This window comes from Perca flavescens, chromosome 21 (assembly GCF_004354835.1).
Source record: "Perca flavescens isolate YP-PL-M2 chromosome 21, PFLA_1.0, whole genome shotgun sequence".
In the NCBI taxonomy this organism is placed as follows: Eukaryota; Metazoa; Chordata; class Actinopteri; order Perciformes; family Percidae; genus Perca; species Perca flavescens.
In genome coordinates, this window is record NC_041351.1 from 15,522,135 (window position 1) to 15,544,194 (window position 22,060).

At 31.7% G+C, this 22,060-nt stretch overlaps 1 protein-coding gene across 1 annotated transcript in view; it reads right to left on the reverse strand.

The window, feature by feature from the left end:
* Positions 1-338: 338 nt before the first annotated feature.
* adprh (ADP-ribosylarginine hydrolase) overlaps positions 339-22,060 on the reverse strand; it is a 28,149-nt gene continuing 6,427 nt past the window's right edge. Inside the window, exons 6-8 of the mRNA XM_028567815.1 lie at positions 20,579-20,845; positions 19,821-20,035; positions 339-708 (exon numbers count right to left, since the gene is read on the reverse strand). Coding sequence (XP_028423616.1) covers positions 560-708; positions 19,821-20,035; positions 20,579-20,845 — 631 coding nt within the window. The 3' untranslated portion in view covers positions 339-559. The remainder of the gene's footprint in view (positions 709-19,820; positions 20,036-20,578; positions 20,846-22,060) is intronic.

The following is a 22,060-nucleotide window of genomic DNA, read 5'->3' on the forward strand; positions in this document are numbered from 1 at the left end:
CAAAAGCTTAATTGACCTTTGGAACGAATCACAAATATGGAGCTTTGATTTCAAAAAAGGTACTCCTGTTATACAGTATTTAGGTTTACATTTTATTGTTATTTGAACAGCTGAGCATTTAATCATGAACCAGGTGAAGAAACCGGTTTATTATTTATTTGATTTTGCAACTGTTTCTATGAAACTACATGTGACATGTCATATTTGATTTTGGCTTTGACTGAACATTTGCTCTCACTTTGCGGAAAAAATATCGGGATATATATCGTATATCGATATTCAGCCAAAATATATCGGGATATGACTTTTGGTCCATATCGCCCAGCCCTACTCATGAGGCACATGGTCCTTGTGGCAGAAGTGACTGTTTGGGTTAGTGGGGCACTCTGCTTCCCCTTCAGGCAAGTATGACACCACACTTTGTGGCTCAGTGACAGCCCAATAAATTGATGTACTACCGAGTGTGCCAGCTAGCTCTACGTCAACATTTGGCCTAGTTTCCCCTCAGTGCAAGATGTTGGGACACACTCAGTTAGTGCAGCAGGCTGTGGCGGCTTTCTCAGTGTGACAGGGCGTAGAGCTGCTCGCCGCTGCGCTCCAGTCGCTCCCGGTACTCAAGGTTGGAGTAGTTGCATTTAGGGACCCCCTGGGTGCCGTATAGGAGACCCCAGAGGCAGCAGGCAATTGCTGCTGTGCTGTCACTGTCGCCTGTGCAGGAAGAAAAGGAAATGGAGAATTTCACATATAAAAGATGTTTATCAAACATTACATTATATTAGGGAAATAAATAGGAAATCTAAATTGGTAATGCCAATATGTACTATTGTGGCTTCTATAAAAAATGATATACTAGGACTTATACTATACTATGACCTTTTTAAAGCTATAGTGCGTATTTTCTGTCTCCCCCATGTCGTTGCATCCGCATGATACAAGCCTTCGGTGATCGCGCACCACCCCCACCCCTCCTCCGTGCAGTTTCTTGTAGCCAAGGAGGACATGGAGGATTAAAAAAACATGGACTCTTCAGAAGAGGTCATTATCTTCATTTGGTCTTCTGCGTGCGAAAGTCGCCAGACTAGCCCATTTTCTACTGACAAATTTGTTGAGTTTTGTGGAGCTGATAGGCTTAATAGCTTTGTATCAACTGATTTGAAAATGGCTTGAATGGACGTCCATTAATAGAAAATAGTTGTGTACTATGACTTTTTTTTAATCTTTTTTTTTTTACATGTTATACTATGATTATTTTTTACATACTAAACTATGATTTTTTTCCAACTTTTTTCAACATACTATACTATGAGATTTTAGAATTTTTTCGACGTGCTAAACTCTGACTTTTTTTTTTTTAAACTTTTTTGACATACGATGGAGACTTTTTGACATGTTTTTTACATACTATACTATGACTTTTTTCGACATTTATGGGGGTGTAAGTTAGAGATGGTCCGATACCATTTATTCCTTACCGATGCCGGCACCTGAACTTGCGTGTCGTACCGTACCGGGTACAGATCCAATACCAGTGTGTTATAAAATACATATATTTTATAATGTTTTGGCATACTATACTATGACTTTTTTTCAACATACTATACTGTGACTTTTTTCAACATACTATGACTTTTTTCAATATGCTTTATTGGGACTTTTTTAGACATACTATACTATGACTTTTTTTTGACTTTTTTCGACTATACTATGACTTTTTTTCGACATACTATACTATGACTTTTTTTGACATACTATACTATGACTTTTTTCGACATACTATACTATGACTTTTTTTTGACATACTATACTTTTTGACATACTATACTATGACGTTTTTCAACATACTATACTATGATTTTTTTTCAACATGCTATACTGTGAGTTTTTTCGACATGCTTTATTGGGACTTTTTTAGACACACCATAATATGACTTTTTTCGACATACTATACTATGACTTTTTTCAGCATACTAAACTGACTTTTTTCGACATACTATACTATGACTTTTTTCGGCATACTATACTATGACATTTTTTGACATACTACGACTTTTTTCAACATGCTATACTATTACATTTTGACCTTTTTTCAACATACTATACTATGACTTTTTTCAGCATACTATATATACTATGACTTTTTTAGACTTTTTTTCGACATACTATACTATGATTTTTTTCAACATGCTATACTGTGACTTTTTTCGACATGCTTTATTGGGACTTTTTTCGACATACTATAATATGACTTTTTTTGACATACTATACTATGACTTTTTTTCGACTTTTTTCGACTATACTATGACTTTTTTTCGACATACTATACTTTTTGACATACTATACTATGACTTTTTTCGGCATACTATACTATGACGTTTTTCAACATACTATACTATGACTTTTTTCAACATGCTATACTGCGAGTTTTTTCGACATGCTTTATTGGGACTTTTTTAGACATACCATAATATGACTTTTTTCGACATACTATACTATACTATGACTTTTTTCAGCATACTATACTATGACTTTTTTCGAAATACTATACTATGACTTTTTTCGGCATACTATACTATGACATTTTTTAACATTCGACTTTTTTCAACATGCTATACTATTACATTTTGACCTTTTTTGACATACTATACTATGACTTTTTTCAACATACTATACACTATGGTTTTTTTCAGTCAGTATGACCTTTTTTGACTTTTTTCAACTTTCTATACTATGATTTTTTTCGACATACTATACTATGACTTTTTTTGACATACTATACATGACTTTTTTTGACATACTATAATATGACTTTTTTTGCATACTATACTATGACGGACTTTTTTCAACATACTATACACTATGGTTTTTTTCAGTCAGTATGACCTTTTTTGACTTTTTTCAACTTTCTATACTATGATTTTTTTCGACATACTATACTATGACTTTTTTCGGCATACTATACTATGACTTTTTTCGACTTTTTTCGACTATACTATGACTTTTTTTCGACATACTATACTTTTTGACATACTATACTATGACTTTTTTCGGCATACTATACTATGACGTTTTTCAACATACTATACTATGACTTTTTTCAACATGCTATACTGCGAGTTTTTTCGACATGCTTTATTGGGACTTTTTTAGACATACCATAATATGACTTTTTTCGACATACTATACTATACTATGACTTTTTTCATTATACTATACTATGACTTTTTTCGACATACTATACTATGACTTTTTTCGGCATACTATACTATGACATTTTTTGACATTCGACTTTTTTCAACATGCTATACTATTACATTTTGACCTTTTTTGACATACTATACTATGACTTTTTTCAACATACTATACACTATGGTTTTTTTCAGTCAGTATGACCTTTTTTGACTTTTTTCAACTTTCTATACTATGATTTTTTTCGACATACTATACTATGACTTTTTTTGACATACTATACATGACTTTTTTTGACATACTATAATATGACTTTTTTTCAACTTTTTTCAACATACTATGACTTTTTTTGCATACTATACTATGACGGACTTTTTTCAACATACTATACACTATGGTTTTTTTCAGTCAGTATGACCTTTTTTGACTTTTTTCAACTTTCTATACTATGATTTTTTTCGACATACTATACTATGACTTTTTTCGGCATACTATACTATGACTTTTTTCGACATACTATACTATGACTTTTTTCGGCATATTATATTATGACTTTTTTTGACATACTACACTATGACTTTTTTGACATACTATAAGACTTTTTTCAACATGCTATACTATGACTTTTTTTGACATACTATACTTTTTGACATACTATACGACTTTTTCGACTTTTTTCAACATGCTATACTATGACTTTTTTCAGCATACTATACTATGACTTTTTTCGACATACTATACTATGACTTTTTTTGACATACTATACTATGACTTTTTGACATATATACTATGACTTTTTTTGACATACTATACTATGACTTTTTTTGACATACTATACTACGACTTTTTTTCGACTTTTTTCAACATGCTATACTATGACTTTTTTTCGACATACTATACTATTACTTTTTTCAACATGCTATACTATGACTTTTTTTGACATACTATATACTATTACTTTTTGGACTTTTTCAACATACTATACTATGACTTTTTTTTCAACATGCTATACTGTGACTTTTTTTGACATGCTTTATTGGGACTTTTTTAGACATACTATAATATGACTTTTTTCAGCATACTATACTATGACTTTTTTCGACATACTATACTATGACTTTTTTTCGACATACTATACTATTACCTTTTGACCTTTTTTGACATACTATACTATGACTTTTTTAAAGCTATAGTGCGTAGTTTCTGTCTCCCCCATGTCGTTGCATCCGCATGATACAAGCCTTCGGTGATCGCGCACCACCCCCACCCCTCCTCCGTGCAGTTTCTTGTAGCCAAGGAGGACATGGAGGATTAAAAAAACATGGACTCTTCAGAAGAGGTCATTATCTTCATTTGGTCTTCATGCGCGAAAAGTCGCCAGACTAGCCCATTTTCTACTGACAAATTTGTTGAGTTTTGTGGAGCTGATAGGCTTAATAGCTTTGTATCAACTGATTTGAAAATGGCTTGAATGGACGTCCATTAATAGAAAATAGTTGTGTACTATGACTTTTTTTTAATCATTTTTTTTTACATGTTATACTATGATTATTTTTTACATACTAAACTATGATTTTTTTCCAACTTTTTTTTACATACTATACTATGACTTTTTTCGACATTTATGGGGGTGTAAGTTAGAGATGGTCCGATACCATTTATTCCTTACCGATGCCGGCACCTGAACTTGCGTGTCGTACCGTACCGGGTACAGATCCAATACCAGTGTGTTATAAAATACATATATTTTATAATGTTTTGGCATACTATACTATGACTTTTTTTCAACATACTATACTGTGACTTTTTTCAACATACTATGACTTTTTTCAATATGCTTTATTGGGACTTTTTTAGACATACTATGACTTTTTTGAACATACTATTTTTTTTTTAGACATACTATACTATGAATATTTTCGACATTCTTTATTGTGACTTTTTTCAACATGCTATATACATTATGACTTTTCAGGCAGTATGAGCTTTTTTGGACTTTTTCAACATACTATAATATGACTTTTTTCGACTCAAGAATTTTTATGACATTTGTTTTAGCAATGTGTAACACTTGTACATAAATAAAAATGTGTTTCTTTTCAGTGTGTTGTGTTTTTGCTTCTTTATAACAGTCACACAAGACAGACACTTTTTACCATCATACAATAAAACCTGGTTTCATGATACCATATGACGTTTTTTCCACATACTATACTATGACTTTTTTTCAACTTGTTTGAACATGCTTTACTATTGACTATTTTCGACATGCTATACTGTGACTTTTTTTGGCATACTATACTGTGACTTTTTTCGACATGCTTTATTGGGACTTTTTTCGACATACTATAATATGACTTTTTTTCGAATTTTTTCAACATACTGACTTTTTTTTGGCATACTATGACTTTTTTTCGACTTTTTTCGACATACTATACTATGACTTTTTCGACATGCTAAAATATGACTTTTTTCAACATACTATGACTTTTTTCAATATGCTTTATTGGGACTTTTTTAGACATACTATGACTTTTTTGAACATACTATTTTTTTTTTAGACATACTATACTATGAATATTTTGGACATACTATACTATGACTTTTTTCGACATTCTTTATTGTGACTTTTTTCAACATGCTATACATTATGACTTTTCAGGCAGTATGAGCTTTTTTGGACTTTTTCAACATACTATAATATGACTTTTTTCGACTCGAGAATTTTTATGACATTTGTTTTAGCAATGTGTAACACTTGTACATAAATAAAAATGTGTTTCTTTTCAGTGTGTTGTGTTTTTGCTTCTTTATAACAGTCACACAAGACAGACACTTTTTACCATCATACAATAAAACCTGGTTTCATGATACCATATGACGTTTTTTCCACATACTATACTATGACTTTTTTTCAACTTGTTTGAACATGCTTTACTATGACTATTTTCGACATGCTATACTGTGACTTTTTTTGGCATACTATACTGTGACTTTTTTCGACATGCTTTATTGGGACTTTTTTCGACATACTATAATATGACATTTTTTTCGAATTTTTTCAACATACTGACTTTTTTTTGGCATACTATGACTTTTTTTCGACTTTTTTCGACATACTATACTATGAGTTTTTTCGGCATACTGTACTATGACGTTTTTCGACATACTATACTATGACTTTTTTTTCAATATGCTATACTGTGACTTTTTTCGACATGCTTTATTGGGACTTTTTTTAGACATACTATACTACGACTTTTTTCAACATGCTATACACTGGTTTTTTTCAGTCAGTATTTTTTGACTTGCTATACTATGATTTTATTCGACATACTATACGTGACTTTTTTCGACATACTATAATATGACTTTTTTTCAACTTTTTTCAACATACTATGACTTTTTTTGACATACTATACTTTTTGACATACTATACTATGACTTTTTTTCGACATACTATACTATTACTTTTTTCAACATGCTATACTATGACTTTTTTCGACATACTATATACTATTACTTTTTGGACTTTTTTGACATACTATACTTGTGACTTTTTTCGGCATACTATACTATGACTTTTTTCAGCATACTATACTATGAATTTTTTTGACATACTATACTATGACTTTTTTTGACATACTATACTATGACTTTTTTTGACATACTATACTTTTTGACATACTATACTATGACTTTTTTTGGCATACTATATATACTATGACTTTTTTTCGACTTTTTTTCAACATACTATACTATGACTTTTTTCAGCATACTATATATACTATGACTTTTTTAGACTTTTTTTCGACATGCTATACTATGACGTTTTTCAACATACTATACTATGACTTTTTTTTCAACATGCTATACTGTGACTTTTTTCGACATGCTTTATTGGGACTTTTTTAGACATACTATAATATGACTTTTTTAGACATACTATAATATGACTTTTTTCGACATACTATACTATGACTTTTTTCGGCATACTATACTATGACTTTTTTCAACATACTATACTATGACTTTTTTTTCAACATGCTATACTATGACATTTTTTGACATACTACGACTGTATTCAACATGCTATACTATTACATTTTGACCTTTTTTGACATACTATACTATGACTTTTTTCAACATACTATACACTATGGTTTTTTTCAGTCAGTATGACCTTTTTTGACTTTTTTCAACTTTCTATACTATGATTTTTTTCGACATACTATACTATGACTTTTTTTGACATACTATACATGACTTTTTGACATACTATAATATGACTTTTTTTCAACATACTATGACTTTTTTGCATACTATACTATGACGGACTTTTTTCAGCATACTATACTATGACTTTTTTCGGCATACTATACTATGACTTTTTTCAACATACTATACTATGACTTTTTTCGGCATATTATATTATGACTTTTTTTGACATACTATACTATGACTTTTTTGACATACTATACTACGACTTTTTTCAACATGCTATACTATGACTTTTTTTGACATACTATACTTTTTGACATACTACACTTTTTTGACATACTATACTATGACTTTTTTTGACATACTATACTACGACTTTTTTTCGACTTTTTTCAACATGCTATACTATGACTTTTTTTCGACATACTATACTATTACTGTTTTCAACATGCTATACTATGACTTTTTTCGACATACTATACTATGACTTTTTCGACATGCTAAAATATGACTTTTTTCGACATACTATACTATTACTTTCTCAGCATACTATACTATGACTTTTTTCAACATACTACACTATGACTTTTTTTCAACATACTATACTATTACTTTTTTTGACCTTTTTTGACATAATATACTATGACTTCTTTCGACATACTATACTATGACTTTTTTCAACTTTTTTCAACATGCTATACTATGACTTTTTTTGGCATACTATAACTTTTTGACCTTTTTTGACATACTACACTATGACTTTTTTCGACATACTATACTATTACTTTTTTCAACATGCTATTATATGACTTTTTTCGACATACTATATACTATTGCTTTTTTCGACATTCTTTATTGTGACTTTTTTTGACATATACTTATGACTTTTTTCAACATGCCATACATTATGACTTTTCAGGCAGTATGAGCTTTTTTTTGGACTTTTTCAACATACTATACTATGACTTTTTCGACATGCTAAACTATGACTTTTTTCGACTTGAGAATTTTTATGACACTTGTTTTAGCAATAATGTGTAACACTTGTACATAAATAAAAATGTGTTTCTTTTCAATGTGTTGTGTTTTTACTTCTTTATAACAGTCACACAAGACAGACACTTTTTACCATCATACAATAAAACCTGGTTTCATGATACCATATGACGTATTTTCCACATACTATACTATGACTTTTTTCGACTTGTTTCAACATGCTTTACTATGACTATTTTCGACATGCTGTACTGTGACTTTTTCGACATACTATGACTTTTTCGACATACTATACTTATGACTTTTTTCGACATACTGTACAATGACTTCTTTCGACATACTATACAACGTAATATAACGTACTATACTATGAATTGTTTGACAGTTTTCGACATACTATACTATGACTTTTTTCAACATGCTAAACCAGGGGTTCTCAAACTTTTTTCAGTAATATACCCCCTTTGAATTGTGTTTTTGTATTTTTTCGGCATACTATATATACTATGACTTTTTTTCGACTTTTTTTCGACATACTATACTATGACTTTTTTTGGCATACTATACTATGACGTTTTTCAACATACTATACTATGACTTTTTTTTCAACATGCTATACTGTGACTTTTTTCGACATGCTTTATTGGGACTTTTTTAGACATACTATACTATGACTTTTTTCAGCATACTATAATATGACTTTTTTCGACATACTACACGATGACTTTTTTTTTTTAGTATGACTTTTTTCGACATACTACACGATGACTTTTTTTGACATACTATAGTATGACTTTTTGACATACTATACTATGACTTTTTTCAACATACTATATACTATTACTTTTTGGACTTTTTTGACATACTATACTTGTGACTTTTTTCGGCATACTATACTATGACGTTTTTCGACATACTATACTATGACCTTTTTTTCAACATGCTATACTGTGACTTTTTTTGACATGCTTTATTGGGACTTTTTTTGACATACTATAATATGACTTTTTTCGACATGCTATACTATGACTTTTTTCGGCATACTATACTATGACTTTTTTCGGCATACTATACTATAACTTTTTCGACATACTATATACTATGACTTTTTTTCGACTTTTTTCGACATACTATACTATGACGTTTTTCAACATACTATACTATGACTTTTTTTTCAACATGCTATACTGTGACTTTTTTCGACATGCTTTATTGGGACTTTTTTAGACATACTATACTATGACTTTTTTCAGCATACTATAATATGACTTTTTTCGACATACTATACGATGACTTTTTTTGACATACTATAGTATGACTTTTTGACATACTATACTATGACTTTTTTTCGACATACTATACTATTACTTTTTTCAACATGCTATACTATGACTTTTTTCAACATACTATATACTATTACTTTTTGGACTTTTTTGACATACTATACTTGTGACTTTTTTCGGCATACTATACTGACTTTTTTCGACATACTATACTATGACTTTTTTCAGCATACTATACTATGACTTTTTTCGACATACTATTATGACTTTTTTGACATACTATACTATGACTTTTTGACATACTATACTATTTTTTTGACATACTATACTACTAATTTTTTTTCGACTTTTTTCAACATGCTATACTATGACTTTTTTTTCGACATACTATTATTACTTTTTTTTTCAACATGCTATACTATGACTTTTTTCGACATACTATATACTATTACTTTTTGACTTTTTTCAACATACTATACTATGACTTTTTTTTCAACATGCTATACTGTGACTTTTTTCGACATGCTTTATTGGGACTTTTTTAGACATACTATAATATGACTTTTTTCAGCATACTATACTGACTTTTTTCGACATACTATACTATGACTTTTTTCAGCATACTATACTATGACTTTTTTCGACATACTATACTATGACTTTTTTTGACATACTATACTATGACTTTTTGACATACTATACTATGACTTTTTTTGACATACTATACTACGACTTTTTTTCGACTTTTTTCAACATGCTATACTGTGACTTTTTTCGACATGCTTTATTGGGACTTTTTTAGACATACTATACTATGACTTTTTTCAGCATACTATAATATGACTTTTTTCGACATACTATACGATGACTTTTTTTGACATACTATAGTATGACTTTTTGACATACTATACTATGACTTTTTTTCGACATACTATACTATTACTTTTTTCAACATGCTATACTATGACTTTTTTCAACATACTATATACTATTACTTTTTGGACTTTTTTGACATACTATACTTGTGACTTTTTTCGGCATACTATACTGACTTTTTTCGACATACTATACTATGACTTTTTTCAGCATACTATACTATGACTTTTTTCGACATACTATACTATGACTTTTTTTGACATACTATACTATGACTTTTTGACATACTATACTATGACTTTTTTTGACATACTATACTACGACTTTTTTTCGACTTTTTTCAACATGCTATACTATGACTTTTTTTCGACATACTATACTATTACTTTTTTCAACATGCTATACTATGACTTTTTTCGACATACTATATACTATTACTTTTTGGACTTTTTCAACATACTATACTATGACTTTTTTTTCAACATGCTATACTGTGACTTTTTTCGACATGCTTTATTGGGACTTTTTTAGACATACTATAATATGACTTTTTTCAGCATACTATACTGACTTTTTTCGACATACTATACTATGACTTTTTTCAGCATACTATACTATGACTTTTTTCGACATACTATACTATGACTTTTTTTGACATACTATACTATGACTTTTTGACATACTATACTATGACTTTTTTTGACATACTATACTACGACTTTTTTTCGACTTTTTTCAACATGCTATACTATGACTTTTTTTCGACATACTATACTATTACTTTTTTCAACATGCTATACTATGACTTTTTTCGACATACTATATACTATTACTTTTTGGACTTTTTCAACATACTATACTATGACTTTTTTTTCAACATGCTATAATGTGACTTTTTTCGACATGCTTTATTGGGACTTTTTTAGACATACTATAATATGACTTTTTTCAGCATACTATACTATGACTTTTTTCGACATACTATACTATTACCTTTTGACCTTTTTTGACATACTATACTATGACTTTTTTCGACATGCTTTATTGGGACTTTTTTTCGACATGCTGTACTGTGACTTTTTCGACATACTATAACTTTTTCGACATACTATACTTATGACTTTTTTCGACATACTGTACAATGACTTCTTTCGACATACTATACAACGTAATATAACGTACTATACTATGAATTGTTTGACAGTTTTCGACATACTATACTATGACTTTTTTCAACATGCTAAACCAGGGGTTCTCAAACTTTTTTCAATAATATACCCCCTTTGAATTGTGTTTTTGTATTTTTTCGGCATACTATATATACTATGACTTTTTTTCGACTTTTTTCCGACATACTATACTATGACTTTTTTTGGCATACTATACTATGACGTTTTTCAACATACTATACTATGACTTTTTTTTCAACATGCTATACTGTGACTTTTTTCGACATGCTTTATTGGGACTTTTTTAGACATACTATAATATGACTTTTTTCAGCATACTATACTATGACTTTTTTCGACATACTATACTATGACTTTTTTCAGCATACTATAATATGACTTTTTTCGACATACTATACGATGACTTTTTTTGACATACTATACTATGACTTTTTGACATACTATACTATGACTTTTTTTCGACATACTATACTATTACTTTTTTCAACATGCTATACTATGACTTTTTTCAACATACTATATACTATTACTTTTTGGACTTTTTTGACATACTATACTATGACTTTTTTCGACATACTATACTATGACTTTTTTCGACATACTATACTATGACGTTTTTCAACATACTATACTATGACTTTTTTCAACATGCTATACTGTGACTTTTTTCAACATGCTTTATTGGGACTTTTTTAGACATACTATAATATGACTTTTTTCAGCATACTATACTGACTTTTTTCGACATACTATACTATGACTTTTTTCAGCATACTATACTATGACTTTTTTCGACATACTATACTATGACTTTTTTTGACATACTATACTATGACTTTTTGACATACTATACTATGACTTTTTGACATACTATACTTTTTGACATACTATACTATGACTTTTTTTGACATACTATACTATGACTTTTTGACATACTATACTATGACTTTTTTTGACATACTATACTTTTTGACATACTATACTATGACTTTTTGACATACTATACTATGACTTTTTGACATACTATGACTTTTTTTGACATACTATACTTTTTGACATGCTATACTATGACTTTTTTCGGCATACTATACTATGACTTTTTTTGACATACTATACTTTTTGACATACTATACTATGACTTTTTGACATACTATACTACGACTTTTTTTAGACTTTTTTCAACATGCTATACTATGACTTTTTTCGACATACTATATACTATTACTTTTTGGACTTTTTTCGACATACTATACTATGTTTTTTTTCAGTCAGTATGACCTTTTTTTGACTTTTTTCGACTTGCTATACTATGACTTTTTTGACATACTATACTATGACTTTTTTCGACATACTATACTATGACTTTTTTCGACATACTATACTATGACTTTATTAGACACATTATATATGTTGAATATTTTGAATTTTTTGGACATACTATACTATGACTTTTTTCGACATGCTATACATTATGACTTTTATGACTTTTCAGGCAGTATGAGCTTTTTTGGACTTTTTTGGACATACTATACTATGACTTTTTTGGACATACTATACTATGACTTTTTTCGGCATACTATGACATTTTTCAACATACTATACTATGACTTTTTTCGACATACTATACTATGATTTCTTTTGACAAGCTATATTATTACTTTTTTCAACATGCTAAAATATGACTTTTTTTATTTTTTTCAACATGCTATACTGTGACTTTTTTTCGACATACTATAATATGACTTTTTTCGACATGCTAAACTGACTTTTTTTCAACATACTATACTATGACTTTTTTGGCATACTATACTATGACTTCTTTCGACATGCTAAACTATGACTTTTTTCAAAATACTATACTGACTTTTTTCGGCATACTATACTATGACTTTTTTCAACATACTATACTATGACTTTTTTTGGCATACTTTACTATTACTTTTTGACCTTTTTCAACATGCTATACTGTGACTTTTTTCGACATACTATAATATGACTTTTTTCGACATGCTAAACTGACTTTTTTTTAAATACTATACTGACTTTTTTCAACATACTATACTATGACTTTTTTGGCATACTATACTATGACTTCTTTCGACATGCTAAACTATGACTTTTTTCAAAATACTATACTGACTTTTTTCGACATACTATACTATGACTTTTTTCAACATACTATACTATGACTTTTTTCAACTTTTTTCAACATACTATACTATGACTTTTTTGGCATACTTTACTATTTGACCTTTTTCAACATGCTATACTGTGACTTTTTTGGCATACTATACTATGACTTCTTTCGACATGCTAAACTATGACTTTTCAAAATACTATACTGACTTTTTTCGGCATACTACACTATGACTTTTATCAACATACTATGACTTCTTTCGACATACTATACTATGACTTTTGACCTTTTTTCAACATGCTATACTATGACTTTTTTGGACATACTATACTATGACTTCTTTCGACATTTGTTTTAGCAACAATGTGTAACACTTGTACATTTTTACTTTTCAGTCAGTATGACTTTTTCGACTTTTTTCAACATGCTATACTATGATTTTTTCAACATACTATACTATGACTTTTTTCGACATGCTTTATTGGGACTTTTTTTAGACATACTATAATATGACTTTTTTCGGCATACTATACTATGACTTTTTTCGACATGCTTTATTGGGACTTTTTTTAGACATACTATAATATGACTTCTTTCGACATACTATACTATGACTTTTCAACATGCTATACATTATGACTTTTATGACTTTTCAGGCAGTATGAGCTTTTTTCGACATACTATACTATGACTTTTTTTCGACTTTTTTCAACATACTATACTATGACTTTTTCGACATGCTAAAATATGACTTTTTTTCGGCATACTATGACTTTTTTCCGATTTTTCAACATGCTACTGTGACTTTTTCCGGCATACTATAATATGACTTTTTCAACATACTATACTATGACTTTTTCGACATGCTAAAATATGACTTTTTTTGACATACTATAACTTTTTTCGACATACTATACTATGACTTTTTTTGACATACTATACTGTGACTTTTTTCGACATACTATACTAGGACTTTTTTAGACATACTATACTATGAATATTTTGAATTATTTGGACATACTATACTATGACTTTTTTTGACATGCTATACATTATGACTTTTATGACTTTTCAGGCAGTATGAGCTTTTTTGGACTTTTTTGACATACTATACTATGACTTTTTCGACATGCTAAAATATGACATTTTTTCGACATACTATACTATAACTTTTTTCGGCATGTTATACTGTGACTTTTATTCAACATACTATACTATGACTTTTTTCGACTTGAGAATTTGTATGACATTTGTTTTAGCAATAATGTGTAACACTTTTCATGATACCATATGACGTTTTTTCCACATACTATACTATGACTTTTTTTCGACTTGTTTCATCATGCTTTACAATGACTATTTTCAACATACCGTACTTATTACTTTTTCGACATACAACACTATGACTTTTTTCGACATACAACACTATGACTTTTTCTACATGCTAAACTATGACTTTATCACTTTTTTCGACATGCTATACTATGGCTATTTTTTACATACTATACTATGACTTTTTTCAACATTCTATACTATTACTTTTTTCGACATACAACACTATGACTTTTTTTCGAAATACTATACTATGACTTTTGTCGACATACTATACTATGACTTTTTCTACATGCTAAACTAGAACTTTTTTTATCACTTTTTTTCAACATGCTGTACTATGGCTATTTCTTTTACATACTATACTATGACTTTTTTCAACCCACTATACTATGACTTTTTTTCAACATTCTATCCTATGACTTTTCAACGTACTATACTACGACGTTTTTTCTCAACTTTTTAGACATATACTATGACTTTTTAGGAAATGCTATACAATGAATTTTCATGACATTTGTTTTAGCAATAATGTCTAACACTTGTACATGTAATGTGTTATGTTTTTACTTCTTTTTAAAAGTCACACAAGACAGACATTTCTTAACATCATACAATAAAACCTGGTTTCATGATAGCGGTGTGTGACACTACCTTAATAAAGTAGACTTTTTTCGACATGCTATACTATGACTTTATTTGACATAGGATACTATGACTTTTTTAAACATGATATACTATGACTTTTTCCACTTTTATCGACATACTATACTATGACTTTTTTCGACATACTAAACTATGACTTTTTTCGACATTATGACTTTTTCCAACATGTACTATGACTTTTTAGGACATGCTATACTATGAATCTTTTGTGTAACACTTGTACATGAATAAAATTGTGTTTCTTTCAATGTGTTCTTTTTACTTCTTTTACTTCTATGACTATACGTGTATATACTATACGTGACTTTTTTCGACACGCTATACTATGACATTTCTTCGACTGTTTTTTACTTTGTTTCCACATACTATACTATGACTTTCGACAAGCTATACTATGACTTTCTTTTTACTTTTTTCGACATACTATGACTTTTTTTCAATATGCTATACTATGACTTATTTTAGACTTACTATATTATGACTTTTTCAACTTTTTTCGACATACTATACAAGACTTTTTTTCAACTTTTTTCGACATACAATACTTTTTTTCTATACTATGACTTTTTTCAACATACTATACTATGACTTTTATTAATTTTTTTCAACATACTATATTATGACTTTTTTGGCATTTTTTGACATGCTATACTATTATAGCGTCAGGTTTATGTCATATCTCGCGAGGACAGAAAACATGCTCCCACTAGCAAATAATACCATTTCACATGCGCAGATATTACTCTTCGCACACCAATTCAACAATTGAGGAAAGGGGGTCTGGGGGTCCTCCCATTCTGATACATTTTTTGGCACAAATTTATGGTGAAAATATTCATGTCAAGGAAAACACAAAATTCTGGTGGCAGGTAACAATTTAAAATATAATGGAATATAAGTAAGGAGGCTTTCGCATCCGACTACACTTCACCACAAAGTCCAGTTCATTTGATTAGTATGAACAGGCATAATGGTAACTTCTTTTTCCCCCAAGGAGCAAATCTCCGAAGTTGAAAAATGTGTGTGACTTACATAAGATAACTGCCAGGGACGTCGTTAGGCCTATTTTAGGGGTGCTGAAGCTACCCCAAAATGTTCCTAAGCCCCCCCAAATAATAAGAAAAATAATATATACATTTTTTTACAGTGCACTCTGTATCACTCACTACTTTGAATCAATCTTCCTTCACCATTCATCTGTTTGTGTCGTCGTGCACTGCAGTCTGTCTGTTTTATGTATTAATATAAATATTAACGATGTAGTGTAAGATAGCACCATAAATAAAGGACTGTATACGTGTCTCTCATCCGTTCTGTTGTTGGGATACGTGCAAGGCTTTTGAAATGTTCTTAAATCCTTGCCAATGTATGAATTATGCCTCTAACATTAGAACTAACGTTAGTCTTAGCTAATATGGGTGTGATTTTCCGGGGGGGATGCAAAGTATTTATTATTACAAAAGTATTACTTGCAACACCCTGCTTTTCGATGATGTTCACGTTGCGTAATTACGTCACTTCATAACGTTCTATGGAAAATGGCTGCTCTTGTGTGCAATTTTTCAACTTTCTGCTAAGATATATGTGACTTTTTTGCAACAAAAATGCGGGGATTATGAAATCATGCAAGCAAAATTTATGCGGCGAAAGTGCGGCGTATTTGAAAAAATGTGGCCCCCGCATACAGTAATTATGCAGATTTTGGCTGATTATGCATTGAATTATGCGATCGCATAATCACATTTTTCTGGAGGGACTGGATATTGCAAAAAAGATGTTAAGCAGAAATAGGCGTGGCCTATATCATGTGATTCAGCTTGATTCAAGGAACACGTGGATTAAGGTTTTCTAATGTGCGATGTGTAATGTGGGAGATAAAGGCAACAAAAACATTATAGCGCCACCTATTGGTCCACATGTGTAATTTTTGGTATGTGTGGTCCATGACCCATTGTCCATCTACCCTGTATATTTAAAGTTGTTCACATTAGTGTAAGTGGTGAATCTAGACTTGGGTCCCATAGGCCACTTTGACCCCTCAGTACCCCACTCTAGGGCTGGCCTCAGGAGTGGCCCTAGATGGTAATCATCAAATTTTGTAAATATCAGATGAGCCGTTCAAGAGATATAAACGTATTGTACTAGTAGCGCCCCCTAGTGACCAATTTTCATAAAACGCGTGGGGGACCTCCAAAGGGTCATGGCAACCAATAATATAAAGTTTGGCGTTGATAACATTTATTTTGGCCGAGATATGGCAAAGTTGGTGTTTTCATAGTTAGCTACATAAATTTCTTCGTGCTTAATATGCGCAATTTTTATCCTATCAAAATTCTTTTAATAACTTTTTGTCAGGTCAATCTGGAGATGCTACCTGCCAATTTACGTGCCAATTGGTTGCACGGTCTAGGAGGAGATCGAAAAAGTAGGTTTTTGATAAATCACAATTTTTCACACATAAAAGTCTAGGCGGCCTATATCAGGAGATTCAGCTGGATCCAGGGAATGCATGGATATATGGTTTTTGAATGTCAGATGTACGGTGTTGGAGTTATAGGGCCAAACGCGTTTTTTCTGCTAGCGCCACCTAGTGGTGGAAGTGGGTCAATTGTTGCGCCTGAGGTCCTTGCTGAGTTTTGGACCAGTCCTGAAAATGGCAACCCCCCCCACCATGTACGGTTTAGGCTGTAGTCTGAGTTTTAGGCGAAGAAGAAAAAAAATAATATGGAGGAAAATAATAATCCTTAGAAAAACAATAGGGTTCCACAGCCCTGCTGTGCGAACGGCGTAGCTTTGCTACCACCGGTTCTTCCAGACTCGGGCTTGGACCCCTAAAAATGTTACGAATCATTCCTTGTACTGCTGCTACAGCCAAAGGAATTGTGAGTGTCCTTTAGGCTAAACATTTGAAATAATACAAACAATATGATATTCAAACTTTTGACTGCTTTCTACACAACACAATACTTGTTCTTTTACTTTCAGTACTTGAGTAGTAGATTTTAAACTACTTGCAATACTTGAGTACAAAAAATGTTAAATACTTTAGTACTTCCACTTAAGTGTGGTGCTTAAAGAGCACTTCAACTTCTACTCAAGTCACTTTTTTGATATAGCACTTCTACTTTTACTCAAGTCTGGGTCTCTAGTACTTACATATGGAATAAGTAAATGTGTTACTGTTAGTTATACAGGAGAGAAGCCAGTCATTTGAGTTTATGGCAAAACCTTTCGGTGCTTGGTTTTCATTTTGTGACTTTCGATTGAATAAAAGGACTATTTTTACAGTCTTATTTCTTCATTGAAGTTTTCTGTAAAATAGTTTTAAAATCTTGTCTCGTCTCAATCTCGTGAACCCAAACTTGTTTCTCATCTCGTCTCGTGAGCTGGGTGTCTCGTCACACCTCTAATAGTAGCCTAATAACAAATAGTTCAAATGTGTGCCTGTGTTATAGGGAACAAGATATTGTTTCTAGTAGCTCCTTTGTATTATTGATAATACTCTTAATAAACCTTGCATTGGATTAGTCACTCAATTCACTTTATTGTGCTTTGTTCCAACCTCGTCATTCTGAATTATGTTGCATTAATACAGTGGTCCAAGTAGTTATAACAAACTAATACTGTTGAGTTGTGCTTACAATCAATGTATAGTAAATGTAATGGAAAATGGAAAAGTTGTGAAATTATGAAGGTGGTATGAGTTGCAGTGCTGTGTTTATTACGCTAAACCGGTAGGCCTGTTTAGGCAAAATGCTTTATTATTTATGTAAAATATCCTATATGCAGTAATAAGTCTTGCAATGGGTTTAGGCTATATTGGAGATGTTTGAGATTTCCTAAAGGTTTGGTAGGATTAAAGTTAGGGCAATACTTCTTTTCAGCTTATCGATAAGACCATTAAAACAATCTTTTCTTGTTTGAATCTCTGACCTCCATGGAAGCCCGCTCTGCTCATCAGCTCCTCCCAGTCTGAACCCGCCCCCAGCAAGGCGTCCAGCGCAATCATCGGAGAGTCATGGCCGCTGTCTCCCGCCCAGCCAAACAGGCTGAAGCTTTTGTAGGCTTCGTCTCTCTCAGCTGGGCCATAGGGAGATGGCCAAATCACAGGCCCCACCCCACTAGATATGCCCCTCAAATCCAGGTACCTGTGGACAGAGATAAGACATTTTTCTGACATCCACACTATGCTGCAATATTTAGGGCCCGAGCGCCGACAGCGGCGAAGGCCCTATTGAAACTGAAGGAATTATTATTATTTTCCCGTCAAATGAATTGGCTTTTTGAGGGGCTTAATATATTCAAAAACTCACCAAATTTGGCGGTCGCATCAAGTCTGGTGAAAATGTACGTATTTTAAGGGTTTCGGGAATAGGCGCACAAAAATGGCTCGCTAGCCCCCCTAGAATGTGTTTATGTTTGTGGTAATTAAATCCACACACTGATCCTTATACCAGAAAAGTAATATATTTATGTATGGATTTTGTATTGTCATCAGGAGCAATACTTGATAATGAGCTCAGTGCTGCTGAACTGAACCTGACCAGTGGCATCTTAGTTCAAATCACATGCCATCATCTATTAACCTTGAGACTGTAATACGTTAAAAGAAAGTTGCTGATGTTGGAAACCTGAATCTGAATACAGCATGAGAGCCTAGCAAAGCCTAATTTCAGCAGCTCATATTGTACCTCTGCCACACGTCACAGAAATAGTTCCAGTCTCTCTCTGTCTCCTCCACAGCGTAGCCTCGACCCTGAACAAAGCTCTTTGCTATTGGACAGGCCTCGTTGATCAGGCCCAGACCCCAAGTTGTGATTGGCCTGCGCTGGACAGCATAGGCCGTAAAAAGGGCTGATGCTACGCCTCCCAGGAAACCAGTGGGATGAGGATGGGTCATCCTACCTGTCTCCACAGCAACCGCCACCAATGACAACAGCTGGTCAGGCTTTGGATACCTGTAGGGGACAAAGTATTAAAGTCTTTATCAACAGTTATTATGGAGGATATTTAGCTGAAGGTTTCTCCATAAAGCTAATAAGGTCACACAGCAGAGAAATATTTTTTCTGTATTAGTATTCTGTTTGGATACAAATTCTGTTTACAGTAATTACTTATTTTTATGCTTAAATTGACTCCTCGTCATGTTTTTTTCCTGGTTCTGGCTAATTTTTCACCCTGGAACTCTGTTATTTATTTGTTATTTTTTGCTTCGTGATCAAAGAATGTACACTTATTCCACTGTTGCTTTTATTATAAATTACTTTAGATAAGAGCAGTGGCTGCGTGCCTCAATTGTAAATTTGAATGTTCCATCTCACATTTTGTATGTGTCCCAGGGTGACCAAACCAATGTGCATTGTGTGGTGGAAGTTTTCCTTGAAGCAGCAGCGTTAGTGATATTCATGATAAAATCAAAACGAGTAACGACTGAGAATTAAACCAAAGTTTGGTCTTTGAGTATTTATTTACATTTGCAAATGGAGAAAAACTTTGAAACTGTGTTTTCTCCATTTGCAAATGTAACTTCCACCACAGTTTGGCGTTGTCGGCAGGATGGATGAGTTAACAGAGAAAAGAGCTCTGTTGGGTCGCTGATGACTGGCTATCCAGGGATCAAAAAAATCACCTGCCTCATACCTCTAAACCTTTAAAAAGGTTTTTCAGAGAGAAGAGGGTTAGGACCACGGAGAGCTCTTGACTGTTTTCCACTCTGTCAAAAATGAACAGGGAGAGATTTCAAGCAGCACGGTAAGATAAAATTGATTAATTACAATTGGATTGTGAATTCAAGGTTTTGAACAAACCTTCTAAACAAGCAACCATTGCTGAACGAATTAAGTAATGAATAATTGCCGAAATCATTCTCTTAACTAAAGAGAATAAATGAAACTAATAAGAGAACTGGCAGAGTAGGCAAGGCCTAAAAATGAATCTACGAAACTGATAGCACGTTTCTTGATTAAAGAGGCGGACTGCAGAGTAAAACAAAAAAAAGATAGTTAGATTTTGACTGCAGGGTTGCACCGGGTTTTTCATACAAGTTTCCCGAACAAAAACAAATAGTCTATACTCTTTAGAAGAGCCTCTTGATTATTTAGAGACAGACTGCAACAAGGCAAAACATACTAAATAGGTTATTTGACTATTAAGTTGATTTTGTCCGCAGTGCT